This window comes from Acartia tonsa, chromosome 4 (assembly GCF_053477335.1).
Source record: "Acartia tonsa isolate MP-2025a chromosome 4, ASM5347733v1, whole genome shotgun sequence".
Classification (NCBI taxonomy): domain Eukaryota; kingdom Metazoa; phylum Arthropoda; class Copepoda; order Calanoida; family Acartiidae; genus Acartia; species Acartia tonsa.
Window position 1 is genome coordinate 13,536,639 of NC_137263.1, and position 26,999 is coordinate 13,563,637.

Genomic DNA, 26,999 nt, shown 5'->3' on the forward strand with positions numbered 1-26,999 from the left:
CTTATTCTTATTATACAGAATAGATATTATAGTATGTTTGGTTGTGTAAGGAGGGTTGCAACCTCCTCTAAGTACCACTCCTTTACACCCCCTAAATCATGCTACACCTCTTCAAATTTATATCAGGGTTGTGTAACAGGAACAACTTTGTAACAAGTTTTCTCCTTTTCTCCCCCTACATGATCTGTTCACACCCCCCTAAACCAATAATTTTACACCCCTTCAATCTATGCAGTGCAGTGTTTTGTAATAATTTATTTCAGTATGAAAGCACCCCCCTTCCCCCCCCCCCCCCCAATAAAAAACTATTTACACCCCAATCGGAGAGGAATAATATTAAATCTTTTTTATGTAAAAAATTTTGTTTTGAGATACAAAGAACTTGGCCCAATATAATTTGATATTTGTAAGGATATTGAATACGTACTACCCAGGTATCTAAAGGGATAAGACAATAGTCGATAAATTGATGTACATCCCCAATGATGATACACAAAATACTACCTTCCCTAGATTACAATTAGTGGTTGAAACGTTTAGACACTCAACTAGTCAAAATTCAATACAAGTACCCAAGGTTGTTTAGCCAACGAATAAGAAAACGTGATTATAAGACTTTGGGGACTAGTGTAATAAACAGCCCAATGTCCCCTCCCTCCCTGCTTACTAGCCAACCAACTATAATAATACAAATAAACACATATTATATTATATCACACGCACACAGAGAAAAATAAAGAAAGTACGGGGAAAATAACAGTAGAATGAAATAACAATAACATTCAAGATATTTGAGTTTGGGCTCTATAATCATATTTAGTTTTGATTTAACAAGGATGACAACATTCTTAAAATTTAAGCTTACAAATCAGACAAACTAAAAATGACAAACGTAAATAATGACCGATGTTAAAAATTCTGGACTAAAATTTTATATAAATCTGTATTAAATTTCTTAATAACAGGATGCTTAAAATTGACATACTTCCTTTTAGTACCTTCTTATATAGAGGGTAAGTCTATAGAATTGAGCCTTATCGACTTTGAAATCCTAATTTTAAAACTCAAGTTAATATCAAAAAAATTTTCCCCAAAATCTCAAATTTAGATTAAATATATTCATGCGGACTTTCTTGTAATGATTATACGCTTTCCAGATTGTACCGATTTGTTACAAGAATCCTCATGTATATTTTAAAATCAAAAAGATCAGATCTAGTTACAATGACTATCCGTATGATCCGTAATGCATCGATCCTTTAATCCATGGGAATAATTAGATTTGTGCACCAATTACCTCTGCCCAGATTATCCCTTGGCCAACCTTAGTTTACATATTAATAGACGAATAAATATATTTCTACTTTACTTAACGTGGGTTTAGAACTGCTAAGTTTACTTTTTCTTCACTTGAATAAAAATATATTAAGATTTTTGAAATTTTCTAGCACAGCTACAGAAAGTTAGTGTGTCTGTCTGTTTGTGTGTAACGCTAGTTTTCTTTTGTTACTTTTTACTTTTATGTTCGTGCATTAAGATCTCATTCCCTACTTGACCGACTGAGTTATCCAGTTAAATCTTATAATGTCTTTGGTTTACTTTATTTATAAACTTGTGATGGTTCTGGGCTTTTTTTGTCCTTATTCCACCAGATGCTCGGGTCAAAACCGCTAGTTAAATATATATCGATATGTTTAGCTTATCATTTCAAAAAGCTTTGCTTATTTTTTATTCATAAAATAACATAGGCAAAGAGGTTCTTAATGTTTTTGACCTTAAAAATTTTTTGTTTTTTAATTATTTTAAAATTTCAAATTTACTATTGAGTTTCTCCTTGCAAAGAAATACAGAAATCGATTGTTTGCTCTTATTTTGATACTTGCAGTATTGCCCCTAGCCTCTTGGGTCTTTAAACCTAAAGGGAAAGTAATTGAATTCCAATAAAAAAACACCATCCTTGACCCTGATTAAAGATCTCATAGAAAAAAAAGAATTAGTAAAGCTGTTTCAAAGATTTTTTGTTTGATCATATAAAAACCCTTATTATTTTTTTATGTTAGAATGTTTATTGATTTTGTCATCTTTGTTTAATTAGGAGTTATCAAATACTAACCTTATGAAATTATTTCTCTTTATTATATTTTTATCAGTTGGCTTTGTGTATCTATTGTTTTGAGATGCATTTGATATATATTAACCTCAGGGATCTTAAGGGATAAGATTTAGGGACGTTAAATTGGTGCTTTACAGGGGTAGCTTTTCTAACAGCCAATTCTACAAAAAATCACGAAAACTTTTAAAGTATCCGGGGGTATATTTTTTTCTTTTTCGTTTAACTGAAGAGGGGTGGGTAAGAATAGTAGGAAAAGAGGAAGGAGGTTGTGGGGAAATATTCTTCTAGAATTGGTTGTCAGAATACCATTCCCTTTTTCTGGTTCTGTAGAATTAAGTTATTGGTTGGATACTTAAAGCTTGAACCAACCAATCAAGATTTGTAAAATTATCTAAAATTTATGACAACTAAGCAAAAATATTGTTTATAAAACTATGGGTACCAATATAATTTAAAGTGCAATGTCCCTTTCCTCCCTGATGATCAAAATACAATTATATAAGAGAATTTTATAAGAAGTATAATATCACTTATGCTTCTTGCATTATATATATTATACAATTTCTTTACATATTTGTTGTTGTATTCAGACATTAAACTTTTGTATGAATAGAATTGTACCGCAGCCATATCTATTTGAGAAGGTATAGTAGGATAATAAGCTACAAAAATAAGGAATATCAAAGACAATCATGTCCAAATGTAAGCATATTTGCAGAAAATTTATTTTAACAGATAAAAGCATGTTAGATAAATTGGGAATACATAAACTGTCAATATAAAAATTATTGTAAAAAGGGTAATTTATGTTGTAATTTCAAGTCTTGTGTAAAAAAAAAGGCAGATATTAAGGCAGAAGCTATTTTTGTTAAATGGCAAAAAAAGGCTTCTTTAATGTTTGAATTATGTAATAGTCTGCTCGGCGTAAATGTATTTGTGTTAAATTACGTAACAGTGTTATACTGTCAGTAGGACATACCCTAAGCATATAATTGTTTCGTAATTATAAAGTAATTAAAGGGTATTTCGATTCGCAAGTTCCTTAGTTTGTTTTTGCTAACAGTGTCAAAACTTCATAATTTATTAGTATTATTTTAATTATTAAGGATGTTTAGCCATTTAACGTCTATTGTCTTTTCCCTCAAGATCCCTAGGAAAGTAAAAAAAACATATTACTTACACCTTTTTAATGGCCTGGGCCATAAGGGAAATGTATATTTTCAAGCGCATTTAAATATCATATCAAATATTACCCAAGGGCCTCATGTACTTCATTTCAGTACATTTGCTTCAATTCAATAATAAAACTGATAATAAATCATTATTATCAGTAAGTGCACTAAAAAATAAGTTTCTATAAACAAACTTTTAATAACTTTTTAGTAGCGAATCTACTCCATAATTCCAAATATCCGTCCGTCTGTCCGCAATTAATGGTTTGGGGAAAACATGATTTTCTCAGCTCCTAGATAGAAGGCTGACACTTCTTGTCAACATTCCCATCAATGTGGAGCTTAATTAAACATAAAACATCCATAGCGGTCGTACTGCTTTTAATCAGCTTTATAGCTGCTTTATTTTTTCACAACTGATTTTCTCGGCTCCTCTAAAAGATAGAAGGCTGAAACTGCTTGTCAACATTTTCATCATTATGGAGCATAATTAAGTATAAAACATCCATAGCGGTCAGACTGCTTTTTAGCCGCTTTATTTTTTCACAGCTCATATCCTCGGCTCCTCTAAAAGATAGAAGGCTAAAACTTCTTGTCAACATTCTCATCAATATAAAGCATAAATAGCGGTCGGACTGCTTTTAAGCAGCTTTTTAGCTGCTTTTACTTTTTACAACAGATTTACTCGGCTTCTACATATGATACAAAAATGAAACTTCTTGTCAATATTCCCTTTATTAGGTATAAAAAAGTCTATGAAAGTCTGACTGCTTTTAAGCAGCTTTTCTTAACTCAACATTGAAAGAAAGAAATTATCTCTTTCTTTTCTTTGTTACGATAAAAGATAATCTCTATAACTCACTTTGTCCGTTTGTCTATTTCATAATAGATTTTGTGCTTCAATACTTATGGATGTTGTCATCCTTGTTTTTACATTCATATTGTAGTTAAAAATGATGGAAATGTATAACATCATATATAAGGAAAAGAAGTTATGAAGGGTACTATCACTTCTACCACTATCAAAAAGGTAGTCACGGTGTTTTTGACAAAAAGTGGGTGTGTTTTTGTCAATTTCGTTACAATTATATACATGCAAAACATCTCTGCATGTTCCTAGGTTCTTCATTAATCCCTAAATTGGAAAAGTTATTATAAGCAAAAACAATAAAACAACATCTATTTTATGAAAAGAAAATAAATAATCCCATTATAGAGAAGCTTCACTACTTTAAAAAAAAAGAATTAATCTCTTTTATATGGATAATGTAATCTATATGTTTGCATTTTCTATACAGATGACCTCGGATACATAAATTGATCTAAAACCAAATATTTAAAGCCATGATTAAAAACTAAATTAAACCTTTATCAAATATCAAATCCTCAGACGACAATTGTCTGAAAACCATACAATAAATATATATTAAATTGTACAATGGACAAAATATTTACTATAATTTCAGAGAGAAAAAAAGATTACCAAATCTTACATTAAAAAGTAAATCAAAATGTGATTAAATAAATCGAGACAGTTGTGTAAGAGGAAAAAAAATTCAGGAGCATGTCAGACTCGATTCCCTTCTTCGAATCCGGAGCCGGGTTGCTGGTGATGGGAGTGTGCGTGTGCATCACTGGCCTTCTAGTTTTCTGCTGCATAGATGTTTTCTGGCTGAAGAAGGAGCTCAGACCCAAGCAGGATCATTGGACGCAACTTGGAGTGTCGGAAAACAGCTCAGAATAAATTTTTATAACAACAAAATACCTGAATATTATATAACCAAAAAAATGATAGAAAAAAGAAAAAGTCTTCAAGTGCCAAAACCAATGCTGAATAATATCTAAAAAAAAAAAGACTATTTATACTGTATGTGATAAACAGAAATTTTCATCATCATAACAAAATATTTTCCTTATAATCATTAACATAATGTAAATAACTGTATATTCAATATTGAAACGGGTTGCATAAAGAAGATTTATTTGACCGATAGGTATCTAGTTTAATTTTAGTAGGAGAATCTGCTCTGCAACTAAAATATTTTCGTACGTTACTACGTCCGGTCGTCTGGATTTCAGGGAGCATATCATGAAAATATAACTGCCTATAGATAAGAGGGTGGGGACAATGGGCAGCAAATTACACTGTAACCCAAAGTTTTATAACCACCGTGGCACCGTATTTTAATCGTTGGCATTAAAACTTTGGGTATATTTATTGATTTTGACTAGTAGTGCGTCCAAACCTTTCGACCAAATAATCTAATATACAGAAGAGTAATTTTTGTTTATTATCATTTGAGATATCCTATTCTAGAAAGTAGTAAGCTTTTTTATCTGTAGCGAAGGATCTTGCTAAACACTGAACCGATATGGTTCTCCTTTACCATGAAGCTTTTATAGGTTCTTAAATTGTTTTAGGCTATATTTCTGCCCTTCTATATCCCTTCGAATGTAGAGCCCATATGTGCTATAGGCGATGTCCATAGTATATAATATATTAAATCCCTGCCTCTAATCTCTCTAATGAAATATCCTAGATTTTATGCTATAAAAAGATTTTGTACTATACGGAAAATGTAATTGTTGAACCAAAATAATGGAATTTCTTTGTAATTATATGATTAGTTTGGCTTTATGCCAGAGCTCTATATATATATTTAATTTACAATACATAATGTATTATAGTAATCAGGGCTCGGCAAACGCTCATTGTAGCGAAATAGTCTCAAACGATATTAAGAAAAAAGACTAAACTACTTAATTTACGGTAGGGGCGAGGGGGGATATTAAGGAACAAGGTGATTGAAGTCGAATTATGCAAAACAGTCTGCACATTAGCAGCTCAGACTGTAAAAAATATAAAATATTTATAGTTCAAAAAATGTTTGGGACTATATGCCTGCCTCTGTTATTGTATGTAGCTGATGTTGTGGCTGCAACTGCCGAGCCCTGATCGTTGTACAGTTAATCAGAATCCTGTATTAAGAAGCATTAAGCAATTTATTTTTTATATCCATGTGATGGTTTCTATGGAGTTAATTTAAGTCTTAAATTAAGCCACCATGCCATACAAAAAAAAACATTAAAAATACTCAATTAATGTCCGTATAATATTAGGAACAAGGGTAATAAATTGGCTATTTAGCAGATATGATATCCAGACAAAATTCTTGCATCAAAGGGTCAGTTTTGCCCAACTAAACTTATCTTGGTAATACTTAAAATTATGATTTAAAATTTGGATTTGGATTTGTATCAGACTTATTATAGAAGTTTGTTAAATTTTATTTTAATTTTTAAAACAAAGAATGTGTTAGACGTCAGTTTACTTTTGTTTCAACAAATTTAAAAGATTGTAAATATTAAAGATTTATGAATATCTATTTAAACTATTCAATGATTTGGAAAATTAAATTTATTAAAGTTTTATCGTCTGGCGTTGTCACCAGTAAAATTACTTTTACATATTTCATAAATTTCAGTAAGAATGCCCGTATATATATTCTGGAATATTTTTTTTATAACCAAAATGTTTTACCAGGAAGAATTTTTTTATTTTAGATTATTAATATGAGGGATTACGTTTTTACAGTTTAGCTAGTCAGAGAGAGATGGGACAAGGGCTGTTTATTACACTAGTCCTCAAAGTTTTACAATAACATTTTCTTATTCGTTGGCTTAACAACTTTGTGGACTTTTATTGAATTTTGATTGGTTGGTTTATTGAGTGGAGTGTCCAAATGTTTCAAGCACTAATTTTTAACTACAGAGGGGGTAATTTTGTGTGTTATCATTAGGGATGTGCAAGTGCATCAATCTATCGGCCATTGTCTTATCCCTTTAGATCCCTGGTAGCTAGTACATGGGTATGATTGATGACAAGTTTCCATTATATTTTTATTATTGTGTTGATCTTGTAAAGTAATCAGCAAACAAGTTCCATCAACACAAACAACAAATTAATTTCTTATCTAGTTTTTGTGCTTGGAAAATTTATTATTTTTACTTTGCAGTATATATTAACTAGCGGCTTTGCCCCTAGCCTCTAGGGACTTTGCCCCAAGAGGCGATCAAAAAAAATTTAGGCAAAGTTTGTAAAAGGACCAAGGAAATCTTCTGCAAAAAAAAGGACCAAGGAAATCTTCTACAAAAAAAAAATTGGGGGGGGGATTTTTTGATTTTTTGGGGGGTTGGGGGTGTCCCACCCCCAAGAAAATAGCCTAAAACCACCACAGGACCAGTAGGAATATTCCCTGAAGAGTAGAATCTGATCTGTTCAGTAGTTACCGAGATCTTAAGCTTCAGACGGACGGACGGACGGGCAGACAGACAGACAGACATCAATCTACTTTGTATTATAGATACTATTCAGCAGCGCAGCTCCTTCATTAATAACTTTCTGTTCATTCACTTGCTTTCCTTGCCCTCGGTTCATAAGCCAGTGAAGCCTTAAAATTTGTTAAAATTAACATATATTAGCGGCTGCACCACTTTCATCTAGGGGCTCTATATTCAAAGGGATATGGAAGAGCAGAAAAATAGCCTAAAACCATGCCCAGAATTATCTACTAAAAAATATAGCCTAAAACCATCTAAAGACCTATCAGAAGCTTCACTGTTCATTGGTTAGTGAGATCCTTCGCTACAGACAAATAACCTTACTACTTTATACAATAGGATAGTTTTGGGTAAGAAGTTTATAAAAATAAATCTATAAATATTTTGTATGGTTTTTTTTCTGCATTATTCATATTTTCTTGAAGTTGAGAACAAATTTAATGGTATTTAATATATCTGACTTGTTTATAAACGCTGTTGACAAAAGTGTTTTTATATGAAATACCCATTAAAAAAAGTTTTTTTGGGTACCATATCTTTCTATGTATATTGTATAAAGCTTTTTATTTCTTATGGCAGACGCCAGAAGTGGGGCTTTGTAATGATTGATGGATTATCATAATAAAAAAATGAAGTAAAACAAAAGCATTCACATACATTAGTATTCATATACTTTGTATTGTGCAAGATAAACAAATAATAAAGAAAGTATATCAGCTAGGTACACGAACTTAATATTGTTACTACCAAATCTAACATAATATCATATTCTATACCAGAATATACTTAAATATCGATGTAGTTTTAATTGATCGTTTCTTTAAAAGTGTTTAATTTCCTTCTAAAAATTATATTTATAAAGAGAAGCTGCCCGGGACCAATAAGAAATTAGCAAGTTAGCAAGATATTTTGGTTTATATACTTTCTTGATTAGGCGTTCCAATTCAAAGACACTTCCAAGCTGGACTCGTCTGCTTTAGCATTCAGAGCCATTCCTTCTTCCTAAACAGACACATAGACCATGATATTCGACGGACATACCTCAAATGTAAAAAAAATTTAAAAAAATATTGCATTAATTATAAGTGCATATCAATTTGTTTGTGAACCTAACTGTATCTATCTATTATGTGTGAATAAAAAGAAGATTATTGATAATCACGTTACAAATCATGAGTACATTCACTTATTAATACAAAAAAGCAAATGTATTAATGATTGTTAGGACCATAGGCGTGCAGAAGGGAGAGGTGTAGGAGGCTGTCTACACCCCCCCCCCCCCCTCCTAAAACTTCAATTTTTCCCATCCCATCAAGGTTTATTTACGTCTCCAGTGCACGCCACTGTTTAGTATTATACATTAGTGCCTTTCAAAATAATTGCTTTTTGAAATTCTGCTAATTTTTGTTGCTTGTTATTACAAAAAATTTTAACAAATTGCTTTCATGTTCAGTCATTTATCTTCAAGTTAAACCCATAAAATATGATTAAACTCAATATAAATCTTAATTTATTTTAAACCCATAAAATATGATTAAAATCAATATAAAACTTAATTCATTTTTCCAGACTAACAAGAATAATGAAAAGCATTTATTTTTTATTTCACTGATTTGAATTAAATAGTTATAACCTCAAAATATTTACTCTTAAGTGGTTTATACTACCTCTTGTTTATCTATCGATTTGCTAAAAACACGAGAAATCATGGCACCTTTTTATATTTGAATTTGGAATAATTTTATTTAATTAAGTGAGCTGATTAAATATATTTTTTAATTTATGAATAAATTGCACATTTCACAAACTATATTTTGTTATTGTTTAGGGACATATTGCCTGGCGTAGAGCTGAAACCAGTGATAGAGAAGGTCAGACCAGATGATACTTTTGCTGCAGAACAAAAAACATGCATGCTTCTAGGTAAGCACATTTTAGTAGCTAAGCCACTGTATAATTGTTTTTTCTGTTCTTTTGTTAGTATGTCTGTCTTCATGGCTTCATGCTTAAAAGTGATTTTTCTAGCTTAGTCTATCATGTTTCAGTCTGATTTTAAAGATAGAAAAAAATGAATCATTTCTACTCGTTTGAAATTTCTCTACTGGTTCGAATACCATTTATTAATGTATGTTCTGTTACTTTCGTTCTGTGACTGGCCGCCGTATATTTTGCTCTTAATTTCAAACAGCTTCGCTGCTATAAGACACAATCGTCCTTAATTATAATCCTATTTTTAGAAAAGAGCACTGTAGCAATTTTCGGCCCCAGATCTAAGGCTAACTCTGAGCATATTCGCTCCATAACAGACAGTGTTGAGGTTCCTTATATTGAAACAAGATGGAATTACAGACCACAGGCTTCTATGGGTAAGTTGATTTTTTTGAAATTTAATTTTCTAATAGCATCCGTTATACAAATCACCTGAGCTGGATCTTTAAATCATTTCAATGGTGCGCTGAAATTCTGCGTGGGGTGATTTAGCGCACCATTGAAATGATTTAAAGATCCAGCTCTGGTCCGTTAATCTGTCAGTTTTGCTACAAAAGACTGCTATTTAAGTTACACTTTCGTTTTGTTAAGATATTTTTTCCAAAGAGTATCCAGTATTTAACTTGCTGTCGGCCATAAAACAAAACCCTTCACCTCCACACCAAATAAAACATTTTCCCCTTATTCCATGCTTCCTAAAATCTAAAAACGCATAAAATAGTGTTACATTGAAAAATATTTTTATACGTGCACTATAAAAAAGGTTGATTTCAATCTGTTGTAAAAAACATTTCTTTAGTTTTTCTTCATTTCTCAAACAAAGAAATGAATAAAAAGTTATAGAAGGCGATTTAGCATTTGGATGAGATTGAAATATTAAAACTATCCATAAAAAAAATTAAATTAGTCAAAACGGTTCGTAAAAAAAGTTTTTAAACGTAGTTTTAAAGATCTCTTCGTTAATCAACATTTTTTGGTCTTTTTGTAAGTTTGAACTTTGCAAAGTGTTTAATTTATAATTTATGAGTGAGCTATGGCGGTTTAGATTTATTTCTTTTTTCATCGAAATCAAACTGGTTCTAAAATGCTCTAGAAAAATGACTACCAATAAAACATTTCATATTAAATTTGAATCTGAGATATCATTGGAGTTAACCCTCCGTTTTGAGTTTTATATAAGAATACTTTTATCAAAATCTTAAGGAAAGAAAAATATGTCATATCAAGAATGTTATTTTCCAAAACAAAGTTTATAAAAATAGGTGAAAAAAACAACGTGTGTGACTATAGCGAGGCTACTACATATGCAACCATGGCATGTCTGTCGCGCCTCATCATAAAACTAAGTGATACAAGGACTTGTTCAACTTGAAAAAAAATTATGAATGAAAAAACGGAAAAATTATTAAGCATTTCCAAATATATTCATATAAGTCTTTTGTAGCACGACCGACGGTACAAGTTGTACAAGTTGTATACTGGATACTCTTTAGTAAGAGATGTCTGCTCAAAGAATGAATAAACAGTCTAACTTAAATAGCAGCCAAGAAACCCCATAGTGTAACGGACTGTCGGACAAGTCGACTGCACAAACGGACAGACAAAGTGAATTAAAGAGTAGCTTGGCTACAAAACTCCTTGAGTACTTTCTATAAATATTTGCACTCACATCTGAACACTCTTCTATAAAGTAGCTGCGCTGCCAAACCATGTAAATATAATTCTGTGTCAGTATGACCCAGAGTTACAAACAAATTCAATTTTTTCGAGTAAAAAGAATAAGAGACACAGTCTTGAATTTTAATCAGGTTTTAACAATCTTTTTAGTTTTTAATATTTTGAGGGTTTTTTTCAATAAATTTTTAATAATAATAAAAAGTTTATTTAGAGGGTAATTTTTAAATCCCAACTAATTTTTCTTATCTGTTAATTAGATAACTTTAATTCTTAAAATTTTCTCGAATTATTTAAATTATTCTTGTTTTTGTGCATATTTTATCTTCTTTTACATGGACATTGGACAAACTAAAAGATTAAGCTAAACATAAATAAGAAAAATATTCAGGAGACATATTTGATGAATTATCAAAATTGAATAGAAGGAAATGTGTTGGCATGCAGTGTTAGGTAAATAAAGTATATTTTATTCACCTTATGAAATTTTCATATTTTAATGGAGGGAATTAATTTTAATTTTATGCTAAACAAGCTAATTAAAGAGTTTTTTAGACAACATAAAAAAATAGAAATGTTTTATAATTGACTGAACGAAGTAAAACAATAAGGACAAAAGAGAAAGTAAAAAAACTTTTTTTTCTTGCTATTAAAGGTAATGTTATAATAATAATAGTTACAGTTTTGCTTGCTTAATACTCCGCGGGGTATATGCTCGCTGCAGTTGCTAAAAACAAGATTTTTTTGGGAAATGCTAAAAAGAAAAGTCAGAGAGAAACTTTTTATAAATTATCTGTAAATGATGAAAAAACATTTTTTCTTCTAAATTACTTAAATCAATATTAATTTTGTAAATATGGTAATTCTCATCCTTGGTTGTTCATATAAATTGTTAAACCATGTTGCTTTTATCTGTGTAGCTGCACTCTTACAATCTTGATAGTGATGCTTCACTTCAAGGTTATTAAACAGGTGCACACCCTCATCTATCTGTGTAGCTGCACTCTTAAAATCTTGATAGTGATGCTTCACTTCAAGGTTATTAAACAGGTGCACACCCTCATCTATCTGTGTAGCTGCACTCCTACAATCTTGATAGTGATGCTTCACTTCAAGGTTATTAAACAGGTGCACACCCTCATCTATCTGTGTAGCTGCACTCCTACAATCTTGATAGTGATGCTTCACTTCAAGGTTATTAAACAGGTGCACACCCTCATCTATCTGTGTAGCTGCACTCTTACAATCTTGATAGTGATGCTTCACTTCAAGGTTATTAAACAGGTGCACACCCTCATCTATCTGTGTAGCTGCACTCCTACAATCTTGATAGTGATGCTTCACTTCAAGGTTATTAAACAGGTGCACACCCTCATCTATCTGTGTAGCTGCACTCCTACAATCTTGATAGTGATGCTTCACTTCAAGGTTATTAAACAGGTGCACACCCTCATCTATCTGTGTAGCTGCACTCCTACAATCTTGATAGTGATGCTTCACTTCAAGGTTATTAAACAGGTGCACACCCTCATCTATCTGTGTAGCTGCACTCCTACAATCTTGATAGTGATGCTTCACTTCAAGGTTATTAAACAGGTGCACACCCTCATCTATCTGTGTAGCTGCACTCCTACAATCTTGATAGTGATGCTTCACTTCAAGGTTATTAAACAGGTGCACACCCTCATCTATCTGTGTAGCTGCACTCTTACAATCTTGATAGTGATGCTTCACTTCAAGGTTGTCAAACAGATGCACACCCTCATCTATCTGTGTAGCTGCACTCCTACAATCTTGATAGTGATGCTTCACTTCAAGGTTATCAAACAGGTGCACACCCTCATCTATCTGTGTAGCTGCACTCCTACAATCTTGATAGTGATGCTTCACTTCAAGGTTATTAAACAGGTGCACACCCTCATCTATCTGTGTAGCTGCACTCTTACAATCTTGATAGTGATGCTTCACTTCAAGGTTGTCAAACAGATGCACACCCTCATCTATCTGTGTAGCTGCACTCCTACAATCTTGATAGTGATGCTTCACTTCAAGGTTATTAAACAGGTGCACACCCTCATCTATCTGTGTAGCTTCACTCTTACAATCTTGATAGTGATGCTTCACTTCAAGGTTATCAAACAGGTGCACACCCTCATCTATTCCCATACCCCATTACATTATTATGGGGCAAATGATATCATAAAGAGATAGTTTATTTTAGATTTTAAAGCACTGCTGCATGGATTATATTACAGTGTATTACAAAAATACTGGACCAATTTGTGGTTCTTTTTAAATGCTAATTGCATGAAATTGACCAAAATTAAAGTAAAATTTAGAGGTTAAAAAAATCACATAGCCATTATATTAAAACAGTTCTAAAAGTACTATCAATTCGGACCAACATTAATCGAGAACTTTAGCTTTAGACCAATAATTCTTACAACTTTAAATTATAAGATAAAGTTGCGCTATATATTTTGTGTACTGGTATATATGAGCATGAATTAAAGATCAATCTAATGGAATGCTTGGATATTCCCCTACTTAAGATTTACCTTAGAATTGGCACCTAACAAAATTGCGCATTAATCAGGGACAAGGGATGGTCAATGAAAGATTTTATTATCCTCTTCCTTCTATTAAAGTTATACCCACCCGACCCCCTTATAACAAAAATATTGGAGACGCGTAAAGTGTAACCAAAAAAATGGAACCTAGTAAAAGTGTCTGACTCTGATTATGACGTCAAAAAAATTAACCAATGAGAGGCTACTATAGATTTTACCATTGGTCAATTACAGTCTATACTGGCCTCTCATTGGCTAATATTTTACGTCATAATCAAAGTCATACACTTTTACTAGGTTCAAAAAATGACGTCATACAATAAATTGGACCAATGAGAGGCCAGTATACACTGTAATTGACCAATGGTAAAATTCATACTTGCCTCTCATTGGTTATTTCATCGTATGTGTTTTTGGTGCCACTTTACGCTGTCTCAAAATATTGTAGTTGCACACTACACATTAAATATAACAATACCCCACAGATTTATTATTGTGTTATAGAAGGACAAACATGAAAACCTATAAAGAAGCTTCGCCACTTTTGACACACTTTGATTCCGTTCGTGTTCGTTAGGTCTACTGTTTGATTTCAGATTTTCGATTTTATAGATGTTGTCATCCTTGTTTTATATTCCCTTCATACATTTATAGTTGGTATTTTGCCTAGATCCTGGTATCATATGTACGTACTGTTGTCTATGATACTTAAATCTATCCCAACTCATAAATGTACTTTCAAATATTTAGCACATGAAAACTCTATTGTTTATAGGACCTTACCAAGGCCCGTTATAGACCCTGAAATTTATATTCTACAGTAAATTGATAGTTTGACCTTGTTAAGTAGAACAATTCTCTGGGCTCGGCAGGCGTAACATCGTTGAGAATCCTTCAAAGAAATGCTGCTCGACTGATGCTATTAATTATATTTTTTAACTCAGCCACTGCAACTGTGAATATGTCCATTCGTCTTTAGATGAAGAAATTAACTAAATGTTAATTCGAATGACTGTATTTGTAGGTACATAATTTAAAATTTATCTTAAAATAGTGATGTAAACCTGCGGTTTTTAAGGCTATTGGTTGCTACTAAAAGCTATGAATGTTGCTAGCTGAATAAAAGTGATACTAAAATCAACCACGACTGCCGAGCCCTACTATTTCTTAAGAGAATCTAGTTTAGACAGTCTGATCTAATATTAACATAATTTTATTATTAAGCTTTACATGGATTAATATTACTACAATAATATCTCATTTTTTTGGCTATATTTTTTGTATTATTAAAACTATAAAAAAAAATGATTACGACTTTTTAAAAATTGCAATGATTTGCGCGTCGCTTTTTAAAATTTAATTAATTCTATAACCAATTGGTCTCTTTTTTTCATTTCTATGTACAGCTTTCCTGTACACGATTTGTCTTGAATAAAAAACTGGAACTTTAAGAATGATTAATTTGTCAGTCAAGTCTTATTCATTTTTACTTAGAAATTAAAAAAAACATATAAAAAGTATTAATTAGAATTCAATTATAATTCATATATTTTGTAGGATCCGGAGGGGATTATGCTTTCAACCTGCATCCAGATATTACCACCCTGGGCTCTGCGTACCTGGATATTCTAAATGAATACTCTTGGAAAACAATCACAATCCTTTACCAGGTATTATGAATTAATATCACAGATGATGTATCTAAAAAAAAGTTTTATGCCACTTTTTACAATTCTTAAATTTTATTATTTAATAATAAAATTAAAAGTATACTTTTTATAAAATAATAATCCAAAAAATGTCCAAAAATCCGTTCCAATGAATTACATTTTGATGAAGTGTCTTTGCAGTGCTTTTGAAATTTATATTTGGTTATACTTATTTATATTTTGATTCCTTTAATAAACAGTTCTTATGGAATTAAAATAACTTTGCCCTTGACTTAAATTAGTAAAGGAATAATTATTTATTGCATCGTGTTATATGCAACTTTCCGCGAGGAGTAAAAAGAAAAAGTATAAGGTTAAAATCTTTTTGTTAGCGCCAAAGAGCCAACAAAACTGGCCAACAAAAACTGGTATTAAATTGTCTGTAATACGATACGATACATGATTTTTAGTGTTATTCAGTACCAGTTATAAATTAGTGAATATTAACCGGTTTCAAAGTCATAGTGAAAAAAAATGTAGTCTATTGTTTTACAAAATATGCATAGCATTGCTTTAACTTTTAAATATTACCTCTATTGTTAAGGATGGTGATTCTATGATGACTCTAAAAGAGATATTTGCTCACACAGCCACAGTTGCACCTGAACAAGAATTCAGGAACAATTACTTTTTAGATAGATATATTACCCTTTAGATGGACAATCAGACAAAATAATCCCTCCAAATTTAAAAGGAATTTCTATCAGACAAAGATTTTAGTATATTTTACTATTTATGAGCATATGGTTAGATTGCATGATACGAGGTCGACAATGAAGTTTTTGAATGACATAATTTTCCCGCGTAAAGCTTTATCCTAGAAAATTTGATTATTTATAGCTGACTTATTGTATATGGGTGAAATAAAGAAAAAAAATAGAGTTTTTGCACCAAAATGTGTTCACTTTCCACCAAATACTGATATGGTCGAATTGTTCCTATTTGTGCGACACATTACAAACTGTCCCAATTTTGTATAACTTTTGCGGAACAAGTTCCATTTACGTCATATTTTTCTTTCCCGAAAAAGGGAAGAGGGAAAGAAAAAAAAGGGAAGGGGGAAGAAAAAAGAGATGGGAGAAAAGGGGGTTTTCCCCATCTCTTTTGAAGAGATTTTCTTCCCCCCTTCTCTTTTTCGGGAAAGAAAAATATGACGTAACTAGAACATGTTCCGCAAAAGTTATACAAAATTGGGACAGTTTGTAATGTGTCTATTTGTTCTATATTTATTACTTTAAACTATTGTCAACTATATATCTAAGCCATATCTTAACGCTACATATAAATTTTGCTTCCTAGATTGAATACAAATCTAAACCGTATGGATCTGTACCGAGTATGTAAGAGCCAATTATTTCCTTCTCATTTGTTCTGCTCGTAAATCAATAAATATACAAAAACAATTTGTTTTTATCATCTTCTATTAATTTCCTTTTTTCATGTTTTACTATTACATTAAAGAAAAAAAATATTCTGTGAATATTTTTTCAAGTTCTTTTACTGCTGCTGTTTTAGTTAATATCAACATAAGTCCATCATACTTTTTTAATAATTTAAAAAATAACAGGGGGAGGGGGATTTTAGGTTTTATTTATTACTACAGGTTAGGTTATATTGTTTACGGGGGGGAGGGGGGGGATGGTAGGCCCATTTAGGGCACCGCAGGAATAGAATCGCAGGGTAAGGACCGCTGTAGGGATTAGAGATAGGAAGGGTGGGAGGGGGGGGGGGGGGTCAACAGGCACTATAAGCGAAGACAAACACTATTTCTATGTTTTTAATTTGTTATAAATAATGATATTTTGTACACACAAGAGCCATAGTGATGCTTAAGCAAAACCAAATATATGACATCAACTATATATTATAAACAGGGATACATGTATAGGGCAATAATTGATAAATGAATAATAATATATAAAATTGTACCCTAAATTGATTGAAAATAATAAGAAAAATATAAATTTTGCATCAATTATCCTCTCCCTCCCTGAATACAGAAGTATCTTACTCTCTTTATCTAACTTTCAATTACGATTACAGGCATCTAATAGACCGTGAATGTATTTAAGTTTAAAAATTACAAAGACAAATAACCATTAATTTTTTTTTCTTTTATTAATTTCTATATTTTTCATATTCTCTAAATAATTTTTTATCATCAAATCTCTGTGAAATTCGAGTTAGACTCATATTTCCATTGATAATGTTCTGTACAAAATAGTGCTCTGGATTGACCTATCACCTCAATTACAAACAAAGAACACATCGCAGCACTATTTCTTTTTAGTCGCGATGCTACTCTGTAATTATCTTTGTGTTAAGGAAATGAGATTTCTCGGCTACTATTCAATCACAGCTGAAATTTTCTGTGAAGTTTTCAATACATCATTTGTCTGTTTGTTCATTCCATAATTTTTTGGGCTTCGCTACTTGTGGATGTTGTCATCCATGTTGTACTTACAAATAAAAAGTACATTTTTAAGGCTTTATTCATAAACAAAATCATAAAAAAGTTATGTAAATCGGTGTCCATCTTTGATAGCCGCTCAGAGAATATTATTCTTGTAAATTTACTAATTGACAGACGGACGGGCGGTTGGATGGACATAAGTAGCTGTAGCTACACTACTAAAAAACTGTCTGGTTCGAAAATAAGGAAAATAATCCTTGAGTTTACTTTTTCCGAAAAACATTTTGGCGGCTGCCAAAATTATTGTGTACAGCTATAAATCACAAATGCAAATGATATTTGCACGATTTAGTAAACAATTTTTACGGAAGTGTAGCAACTGCATAATTATGGTATATCAGTATTAGCGGCTTCACCCACAGAGACATCTTTTTTTTTTTTGGGGGGGGGGGAGGTGGTGGTCATTTTTTTCTCTGGGCGATTTGTTTTGGGAGGGTGTTGGTACACTACCCCAAAAAGGTTATAAACCTTCCCAGGATCTATGAGAAGCTACCCTGTAAAGGAGAATCATATCGGTTCAGTGGTTATCAATATCCCACAATACACACACCTAGACAAGAAGAAATCCTTTACATTATTATAACACTAGCGGTTACGCCCCCTAGAGGCCTTTAGGGGCACATGAGGGGGAGGGAGGGGGGGGGTTGATTTTGACTAGGCAATTTCATTTTAGATTTAAAAAGAAAAAGTAAAAAAATATTGTAGGGTGGGAAAGTCAATCACCTCCCCCCCCCCCCCATTATTAATTTTAGTTTTAAACAGAAAAAAAAATGGTAACCTCCCCCCAAAATAGTTATAAATCTTCCTTGGACCTATGAGAAGCTACCCTGTAAATTAGAATCATATCGGTTCAGCGGTTAGCGAGATCCCACGGTACAAACACCCAGACAGACAGAAAGACTTAAAGAGATCCCTTTACTTTAATATAAGGATTGAATTACACCTCTTTTTGCTTCGAATCTGTTCACTAATTGTGGCTGCGCTACTTATGAATAAAATTTTATTTACAATTTATGTACTTTTTAGTCTCGTAATTGATGTAGAAGTCTATTTCTGTTCAATTACATTAATTGGGATTTAATTATAAATTATATAAGACTTTAATTATATAGCTTTTCCATTTAACAAGGAGAAGAAAAATTCATCAAAGCTAGCTTATATCTTAATTTTATTTTAAAATGTTAACAGTGCCTTAATTAAGTTGCAATCAATAAAAGGTTATATAAAAGATCAAAATATATTAGTTCAGTAAAATGTAACGGCTACCGCTACAGTACCGACGAATCAACGCTTATACCCTGTCCAAAGAAAAACTTTGCTTTTCTAAATATATGTTTTTATATAATCGTATCCTTTGGTCCTAATGTGTTCTGTAAAGTTAATGGTATATTGAAAGGATTGACCGTATAAATAGAAATAAAAAGTAATTTGTCCAATTAATTACCAGGTTGGTTGTAAAACAATTGATCTACAATGATAATGGCTACAGAGATGTACTCAAAGAGGTTTTCCTCTCCGAATCCAATTTCATCATTCTCGACTGTGAGAAATATATTCTTGAGGAGGTGCTGCAACAATGCCAGCAGGTTGGGCTCATCAGCCAGGGATATTACTTCCTGCTGACCAGCCTGGACGCGCACACAGTCGACCTGGACAACTACAAGCATGGCGGCACTAACTTCACCGCCTTCAGAATGATTGACATAAACAAGCCTGAAATTCAGAATGTAATATACAATATTGTGACTAGCGCACTGTTGGAAAGCGGCAGGAATGAGATACCGCAGGATGCCAAGCTTGACACAGCAACTGCGCTAATATTTGACTCCGTGCACGCGTTTGCAATGGCGCTCAACGAGTTAAGCGCTGTGCAACAAGTTGTACCCAGGCCATTGGACTGCTCGGGCACGAACTCATGGCCCCATGGCAATTCTCTGATTAATTACATGAAGATGGTTGAGTTTGTGGGTCTAAGCGGCCCAATTAAGCTGGATCAGAATGGTATGAGAACTGAATTCGCCATGACTCTACAAGAACTACAGATTCAAGAATTGGTAAAAACTTTGAAAAATTTTAGCACTCGAATATTTATATTTTTTAATATTTTAAATTCAATTAGAGAGGTTTCACCCATGACAAAACTTTATCTTTGCTAACTAAAAATTAGGAGGAACAAAAGCCATTGGCATAAAATCGTTAGAAATGACCAAATAAATCTTTTTAGGCCAAGATTGGAACCTGGAACACACTGGACAGGTTGGTGATGGGTAGAGAGGTAAAGGATGATGGTAATATGGGAGATGTGCATCCTATGGCAAACAAGACATTCATCATCACTGCTGTATTAGTAAGTACATAGTATTTTTTTAGGGAAATAGTGGATGTTTTCTTGTAAATGCAGGATGTTTTCCTTTCAATTTACTCAAAAGCAATATTTTAATTTGTATTCCTTTTTAAACAATTCTTTGAAATCAAATATATTTTGTATAAACTCAATCATCATTTTTAAAATAAGAATTACATTGAGAAGTTCAAAAATAGATAAAAATTTTGGGAATTATAATATCTATTTTCAAAATCACTTTTTCAGCTCTGTCAAAAATGTTGAATGTCATGATTATTAGAAATAACGAGATCTTACTGGACTGGAATGATTGTATTTATCGTAGAATCCTCCGTTCACGATGTTGGTGGAGTCTGAGGAGAAGCTGTCGGGGAACGCGAGGTTCGAGGGGTTTACAGTCGACCTCGCCACCGAGCTATCCAAGTTACTACATTTCAACTTCACATTCAAGCTAGTGGACGACGGAAACGTAAGTATTAATTTATGCAAGTTTATATCAGATCACTCTAGGTTAGATAGTTTTTTTCTTTTGTAGATTTAAAAACAGGTTAGGTTCCTTTCTCTAAAGAGCACATAACTTACTCACCTTATTTTTAAAATAAATTGGAAATTGGTGTGGGATTGATAGTTTTTTCTAACGGAAGCCTTAACCCTGCGGTGACCTCACTCTGCAAGACTACCCTGCATCTATTATAACCTAAAGTAAAACACTTACTCAACCCCCCCCCCCCCCCCCACCATAATTTTCTATTCATTTCAAAATTACAGTCACATGATATACCACCAACTAACTGCATTATGATATCTGGAGATCGGGACCTAGCTCTTGCGGGAGCCTAATCACTGTGAAAGGCCATCCTAAACTATCAGATTATGTTGCCTAATTGCAGCCAAATTACTACAAAACAACTGAATTAACTTATATAAGATTGCAATATGTACTTGATGTAAAAGGAGGTCAAGATAAAGAAAAAAAGTTTGATAATTTATTTGACAAGTTTCGTGTTCTTTCCCTCAAAGTGCCTATCGAGCACTGACATCCATCCCCCTAATTTCTAAATATTTTGACAATAACATGGCATATTTTTCTAACCCTGCAAGGCGGTGTCCTACCCCTGCTGGGTTACCTAGTACCCAATTTAACCTAATCTTACCTATCTTGAAATGAAAAAAACTACCCTCCACCTTATATCAATTTTTTAAAAATATGTGGGGGAGGTTTTTTTGTGCTCGACTAGCAATTTTAGGGAAAAGACGCAAGTTTCTATAGTACGTAGACTCTGCTGTTATAACTTTTCTGATTTTCATTCAATTTTATTAGTTCAGACATACGACCATTATTATTCAGTTTGAGGTTTCGAAGCAAAGCTGTCCTATAAGTTTGTCTTGTTCTTTCAGTGAATAGTATCAAATGCCAAATAGCGAGCACAGCACAACATTACCGTAATAAAATTGTTATGCACTAGCGGCTGGGCCCCTAGAGTTATCTAGGGGTAACTGAGAAAGGGGGAGAGGTAATTCGACCATCTACTTTTAATTAGATATTTTTTCAAGTAAGAAATTATTTTTTATTGAGAGGGTGGATGTACCCGCCACAAAATAGTTATTAACCTTCAATGGACATATAAAAAGCGTCGCTGTAAAGGAGAACAACATTGGACCAGTGCAGTGGCTAGCTAGATATTAAGTTATAGAATGAAGCACATACAGATATTCTGTTAGTTTTATATAAGGGTGGTAAATTTTAGTAAAGTTGTTAGAGAAAAGAAAACCATGAATGGACATAATTGAAATATTATCCTAATTTTAAAAGTGTTATGTTTAGTACATTAGAGTAAAACATCAGAGGGGGATTAGGTTAGTTAACTGTATGTCCCAACTCCGTGGACCCTATGCCTTCTTCAATTGGGTCTTTAAACATAAACCAATAAAGTCGGAAATATTACCACAGCCAAGCAGAAAGCAAGTTGCTAGCAGACGAAAAAGGATCCTCATCAAGGGGATTCATGTAGTTGTTTGGGTTATACAACTATATTTATACATTTATTTTTAGTACGGTAGTGAGGTGAGCCCTGGCAACTGGAACGGTATGATCGGTGAGGTCCTTGACGGCCGGGCCGACTTCGCCATAGCCGATATTTCCATCACCAGCAAGAGAGCCTCGGCGGTCAGGTTCACTATGCCCTGGATGAACCTGGGCATCTCCATTCTGTACGTGCAGCCCCGCCCAGCTCCACCATCTATGTTGGCTTTCTTGGATCCTTTTACTACTGATGTAAGTTTTTATAAGCAAGGCTTTTCTATAATAAAGAGATTGCTCTCATTTAGGCTTGTTAGAATTGTCCTAACGATTTTAAACTTTGCATGATGAATCTGTTCTGGTAGAAATCTTTTCTAAACTGACCATGCTAAATTAGCTTGATTCGCTTCACTAAGAGATGCGATGGAATGATGAAGTAGACATTTTCGTTTTAAATTGTGTTGAGAAAGATTTCTAACTGAATAGCTTTTTTCTGGTAAAATTAAACGATAAAGTCGTACATTTTAGCTAATTAAGGGTTACATCTAACATGTATTATATTATCTTAAATTAACAAGCAAAATGGGTATAATCCCTCTAACCGACAAGTAGAACACCGTTTCCAGCCTCAGCGGGGAGCTCTATCCATGCGAGGCTTTCATCCTCCTTACCTACATTAACTTAATTTTTTCTTTAGGTATATGTTTACACTATCTTGGTGTTTGTGTTTGTAACCTTGATAATCTACGTGTTGGCCAGATTTTCTCCAAATCAGTGGGAGGAGCCACCAAACTGCATCAGGGTAAGCGCTTTTTCCAGCATGGCTTCGAAACCGCTGGATTAGAACCGTCTTTTAGCCAACCTGAAAATCATGAGTCGTATCGTATTATAGAAAATTTTAACGAATAATAACACAAATGCATAAAATTAATACCCTATTACCGAAGGCCAATGCCAACCAAACTGGAATTAATCTCATATAATTTTTCTTTTTGCTATCCGCGGTAAGTTGTCTATGATGCGATAAATAACTATTATTAATCGCATTATTAATTATTTTTTAATGAGTATGTATTTAAAGCTATAAATCAACAAGGATGACAACATCCGTATTAAGCGAAGCACACAAAATCATGGTCCTAGGACAAACGCAGGAGTCCCAAGACCCAAACGTCGGAGTGGATAAACGCAGGAGTGGAAACTTAACCTAACCTAACCTATTTTAAACCATTTTTTATGGGTTTTTTTAAAATTCCTAACCCCTGTGGGGGGCTTATTTGTATATTCATATCTTAACCTAACCTAACCTGTAAAGAAAAAAGTTATTAAATTAATATTTTAGCACTCCTGCGTTTGTCCACTCCGACGTTTGGGACTCCTGCGTTTGTCATGGAACCAAAATCATGGATGGACGGATAAAGTAATTTAAAGCTCAGATCTTCAGTGATCTTAAATCAAGAACATTTTTTTTTATCACGTATGTCATTTGATATATTTATTTTTGTAGCATGGCCGATAGACAAACTAACAAAGTAAATTATATAGTGGATGCTCATTGGCACAGGGCATCTGCACAAAATATCAGAAGTCTATCCTAAATTTCAGCCAGGAAAATCACATTTCCCCTATAAGGATACTGACTGAATGACGGACTGAGTAGCTGACGGAAGAACTTACACACAAACATCCTATAACTTTTATATAAAGATTTTCAAGATTCTAGAAAGCTTGCATTTTCTTAAATCATGTAATTTTAAGCATAATTTTATATTGCTTGATAAAAGAACACTTCCATAAAAACCATTAATGATGTACTGTCTAACACAAAGACAAATATATTATTTGGCTATAAAGCTTAGATAACGAGGATGTTCATTTTTCTCCCACAAGTGCATAAAATACACATTATCTTTGATCTATAAATATATTGCAGTCGGGGTAATGAATAAAATAAGATTTTATAGACCGGCTACTCTACAATTTTTATTTTGTTAATAATTATTCGCATAATTTACATATATAGAAAAAATCTTATTTTATTGTATGAAATCTTAAAAACTAGAAGCATGCAAGATGGTGTTGTATCCTCCCCGCTCGACTAATTATTAAATTAAACAGCATTTTTTGTGAAAAAATCTACTCCCCCCCCCCCCCCTGACGAACATTAAAGATTTTGGTTCAAGAGAGGTCACAAAACCCTGTAAACGCCAGTGATAAAAATAAACACTCGAAATAAAAAGTATTTTTTATTTAATCTTACGATCTGTAAAAAAAAACTGTGATCGTTTTAACACCACAACTATATTATGTTGTTATTATTTACTTATTCTTCACTGTATTTATTTTTGACATTGTAAAATATAGCTTATCCAACTTCTTCATGTAAAAAAAAACAAGATCCATAACATCCATAAAATCAGTGTTCCAATAATCAGATATATAGGATAATTATATCACATAAAAAAAATATTGTCAAAAAAGTTAAAAATCAAATGAACGTAGGGACTTTCTGGTAACGATTGTAGAGTTGCTACACTTTCTCATTCATACCTCACTGTTATAGGAATCATCATGTAAAGTTTGAAATCGATAGGACACTTCTAATATGTATAAATTATTGAAAAGAGCTAACTGTTACGGACGAATATGTACAGACAGACAAACCGACCCTAATTATAGAAAATTCTGAACAAATCTTAATATAAGTTAATCGCTGAACATTTTATCATTTTCTAAACTTTGCATTAATTTGGAAAAGAAACATTATCGTATTTTCTTTTGTTGCAAAGTAAGTTCTTTTTTTCTTCTCAATATTTCAACTTTCCAGCTTTCCTTTCTTTCATTAAGGTTTCATTTAGGGGCTAAATACAGGGTTCGGCAGCCGATCCTTTGTTACGTCAGTTAGCTGTGGCTGGCTGCTTTTTGTTAAAAAGATATGTTACTTAGATAAGGCAGCTATATGGTAAAAATAGCAGTTAAAGTTTAATCACAATTCCCTTAAAATCAATGCAGTTTTCAATTTTGAACTATTTTTAAAAGCGAAGCTTTTCTATAATTAAGGTAGGTCCGTCCGAGACAGATAACTTTTTTCCGTTAATTTAGGCATGTTAGAATTGTCCTATCGATTTCAAACTTTGCATGGTGATTCCTTTAGTAGTTAGGTACGATTTAGAAAGCATAGCAACTCTATAATCATTACCAGAATGTCCTTACGTCCATTTTAAGCATGTTGATTTTTTTTACTTTTTTAACAACAAATTTTGGATCTACTGCAATTCACGGTAAAATATTGCTGGTAACGAATATTGCTAAAAATCTATGAATTTAAAAGGCTGCTAGCTGCCAAACCGATGAACGTACAGATCATGCCCGCACACTGTTTTAAGCGGCACAAGAAGGCCTACAAATAATCTGGAATAGCCATAAATCAATAATGCATAATTATCTCGCAGTGCAGAGAAATGCGCGAAAAAGGCCAATTGTAAGCGTTTTTGTCTTTAGTGAAGCTTTCCCTGTGCATAATTGAATCTCGGCTATTCCAGATTATTTGTTGGCCTTCTTATGCCGCTTAAAATGGTGTGCGGGTATGATTTGTACGTTCAGCCGTTTGGCAGCTAGCAGCCTTTAAAATTCATAGATTGTCAGCAATATTCGTTACCATTAATATTTTACCGTGAACTGCAGTAGATCCCAAATTTTTATGTGTTCTAATTATCTGATTGATCTAATTTTTGGTATATTGATTCCTGGGACAACAAAGTATAATGGTATAAGCGAAGCAACTCTATAATCAAGTCCTAAAAATGTAAGTATGTCCATAAACATTATGCTGTATCAAGCAGTTTTTAAATAAATTTACTTATAATTTTGCTTTGCTTCGACTCTTATACATTTATATCCTGTTTATTCAGTTCGGAAACTATACAAGTGTTAATGTCCGTTTTTCCTACCGTTTCAGTGCTTCGCTTTTATGGATGTTGTCATCCTTGTTTTTATTATTTTTTGGGGTGGCTTATTACTGCTTTAAAAATGCGTAAAAGTTTAAAATGCGGCTACCCTATCCCGGGTAAATATTTAGAAATGTGTATTAGTTAAATATGCATATTTAGGCTTTCACACTTAAACATTATTTTAGTTTTAAAATGATGAAGGAAATAAAGACAATTCTCTCTACAAGAAGCGCAGCAAACAACAGTAATGGATGAATGTTCTTACAGACGGACTTATGTAGTGTACATTTCATTAGGATATTTTATCTATTATGTTATTGCTATTTAAAAGCTATGTAGCCTATACTTTTGCGGCGCGGTGGTAACACACTCCCATGAAAAAAATGCCACCACTAAGACATTTATGCCCTTGGGCTGAATACACGTAATAGCCTCCTGAGAAAAAAATACCCCCCACGGAAATCTTTTTCTTATTTTTTTCAACAAAAAAAATAAATGTCAATTATTCTAGGACGCAAGTTTCAGGCAAAAAATTGCAACACACATTAGCTGTCCTGTACCTGGTAAAAGAACATAATAGATAAATTCCTAAATTTTTGAAGCGTGTTTCACATTTGTTCTATTTTAACAAATATTCTACAATA

General features: G+C 32.7%; 1 protein-coding gene across 2 annotated transcripts in view; it reads left to right on the forward strand.

Moving 5' to 3' along the window:
- Window positions 1-26,999, forward strand: part of LOC145316151 (glutamate receptor ionotropic, kainate 2-like) — a 38,513-nt gene that overhangs the window by 5,896 nt on the left and 5,618 nt on the right. For both annotated transcript variants that reach the window (XM_080156471.1, XM_080156472.1), the window contains exons 3-11: window positions 9,455-9,549; window positions 9,864-9,992; window positions 15,417-15,529; window positions 16,113-16,183; window positions 19,486-20,095; window positions 20,266-20,388; window positions 20,711-20,854; window positions 22,439-22,660; window positions 23,103-23,207. In XM_080156471.1, coding sequence (XP_080012597.1) covers window positions 9,455-9,549; window positions 9,864-9,992; window positions 15,417-15,529; window positions 16,113-16,183; window positions 19,486-20,095; window positions 20,266-20,388; window positions 20,711-20,854; window positions 22,439-22,660; window positions 23,103-23,207 — 1,612 coding nt within the window. The remainder of the gene's footprint in view (window positions 1-9,454; window positions 9,550-9,863; window positions 9,993-15,416; window positions 15,530-16,112; window positions 16,184-19,485; window positions 20,096-20,265; window positions 20,389-20,710; window positions 20,855-22,438; window positions 22,661-23,102; window positions 23,208-26,999) is intronic.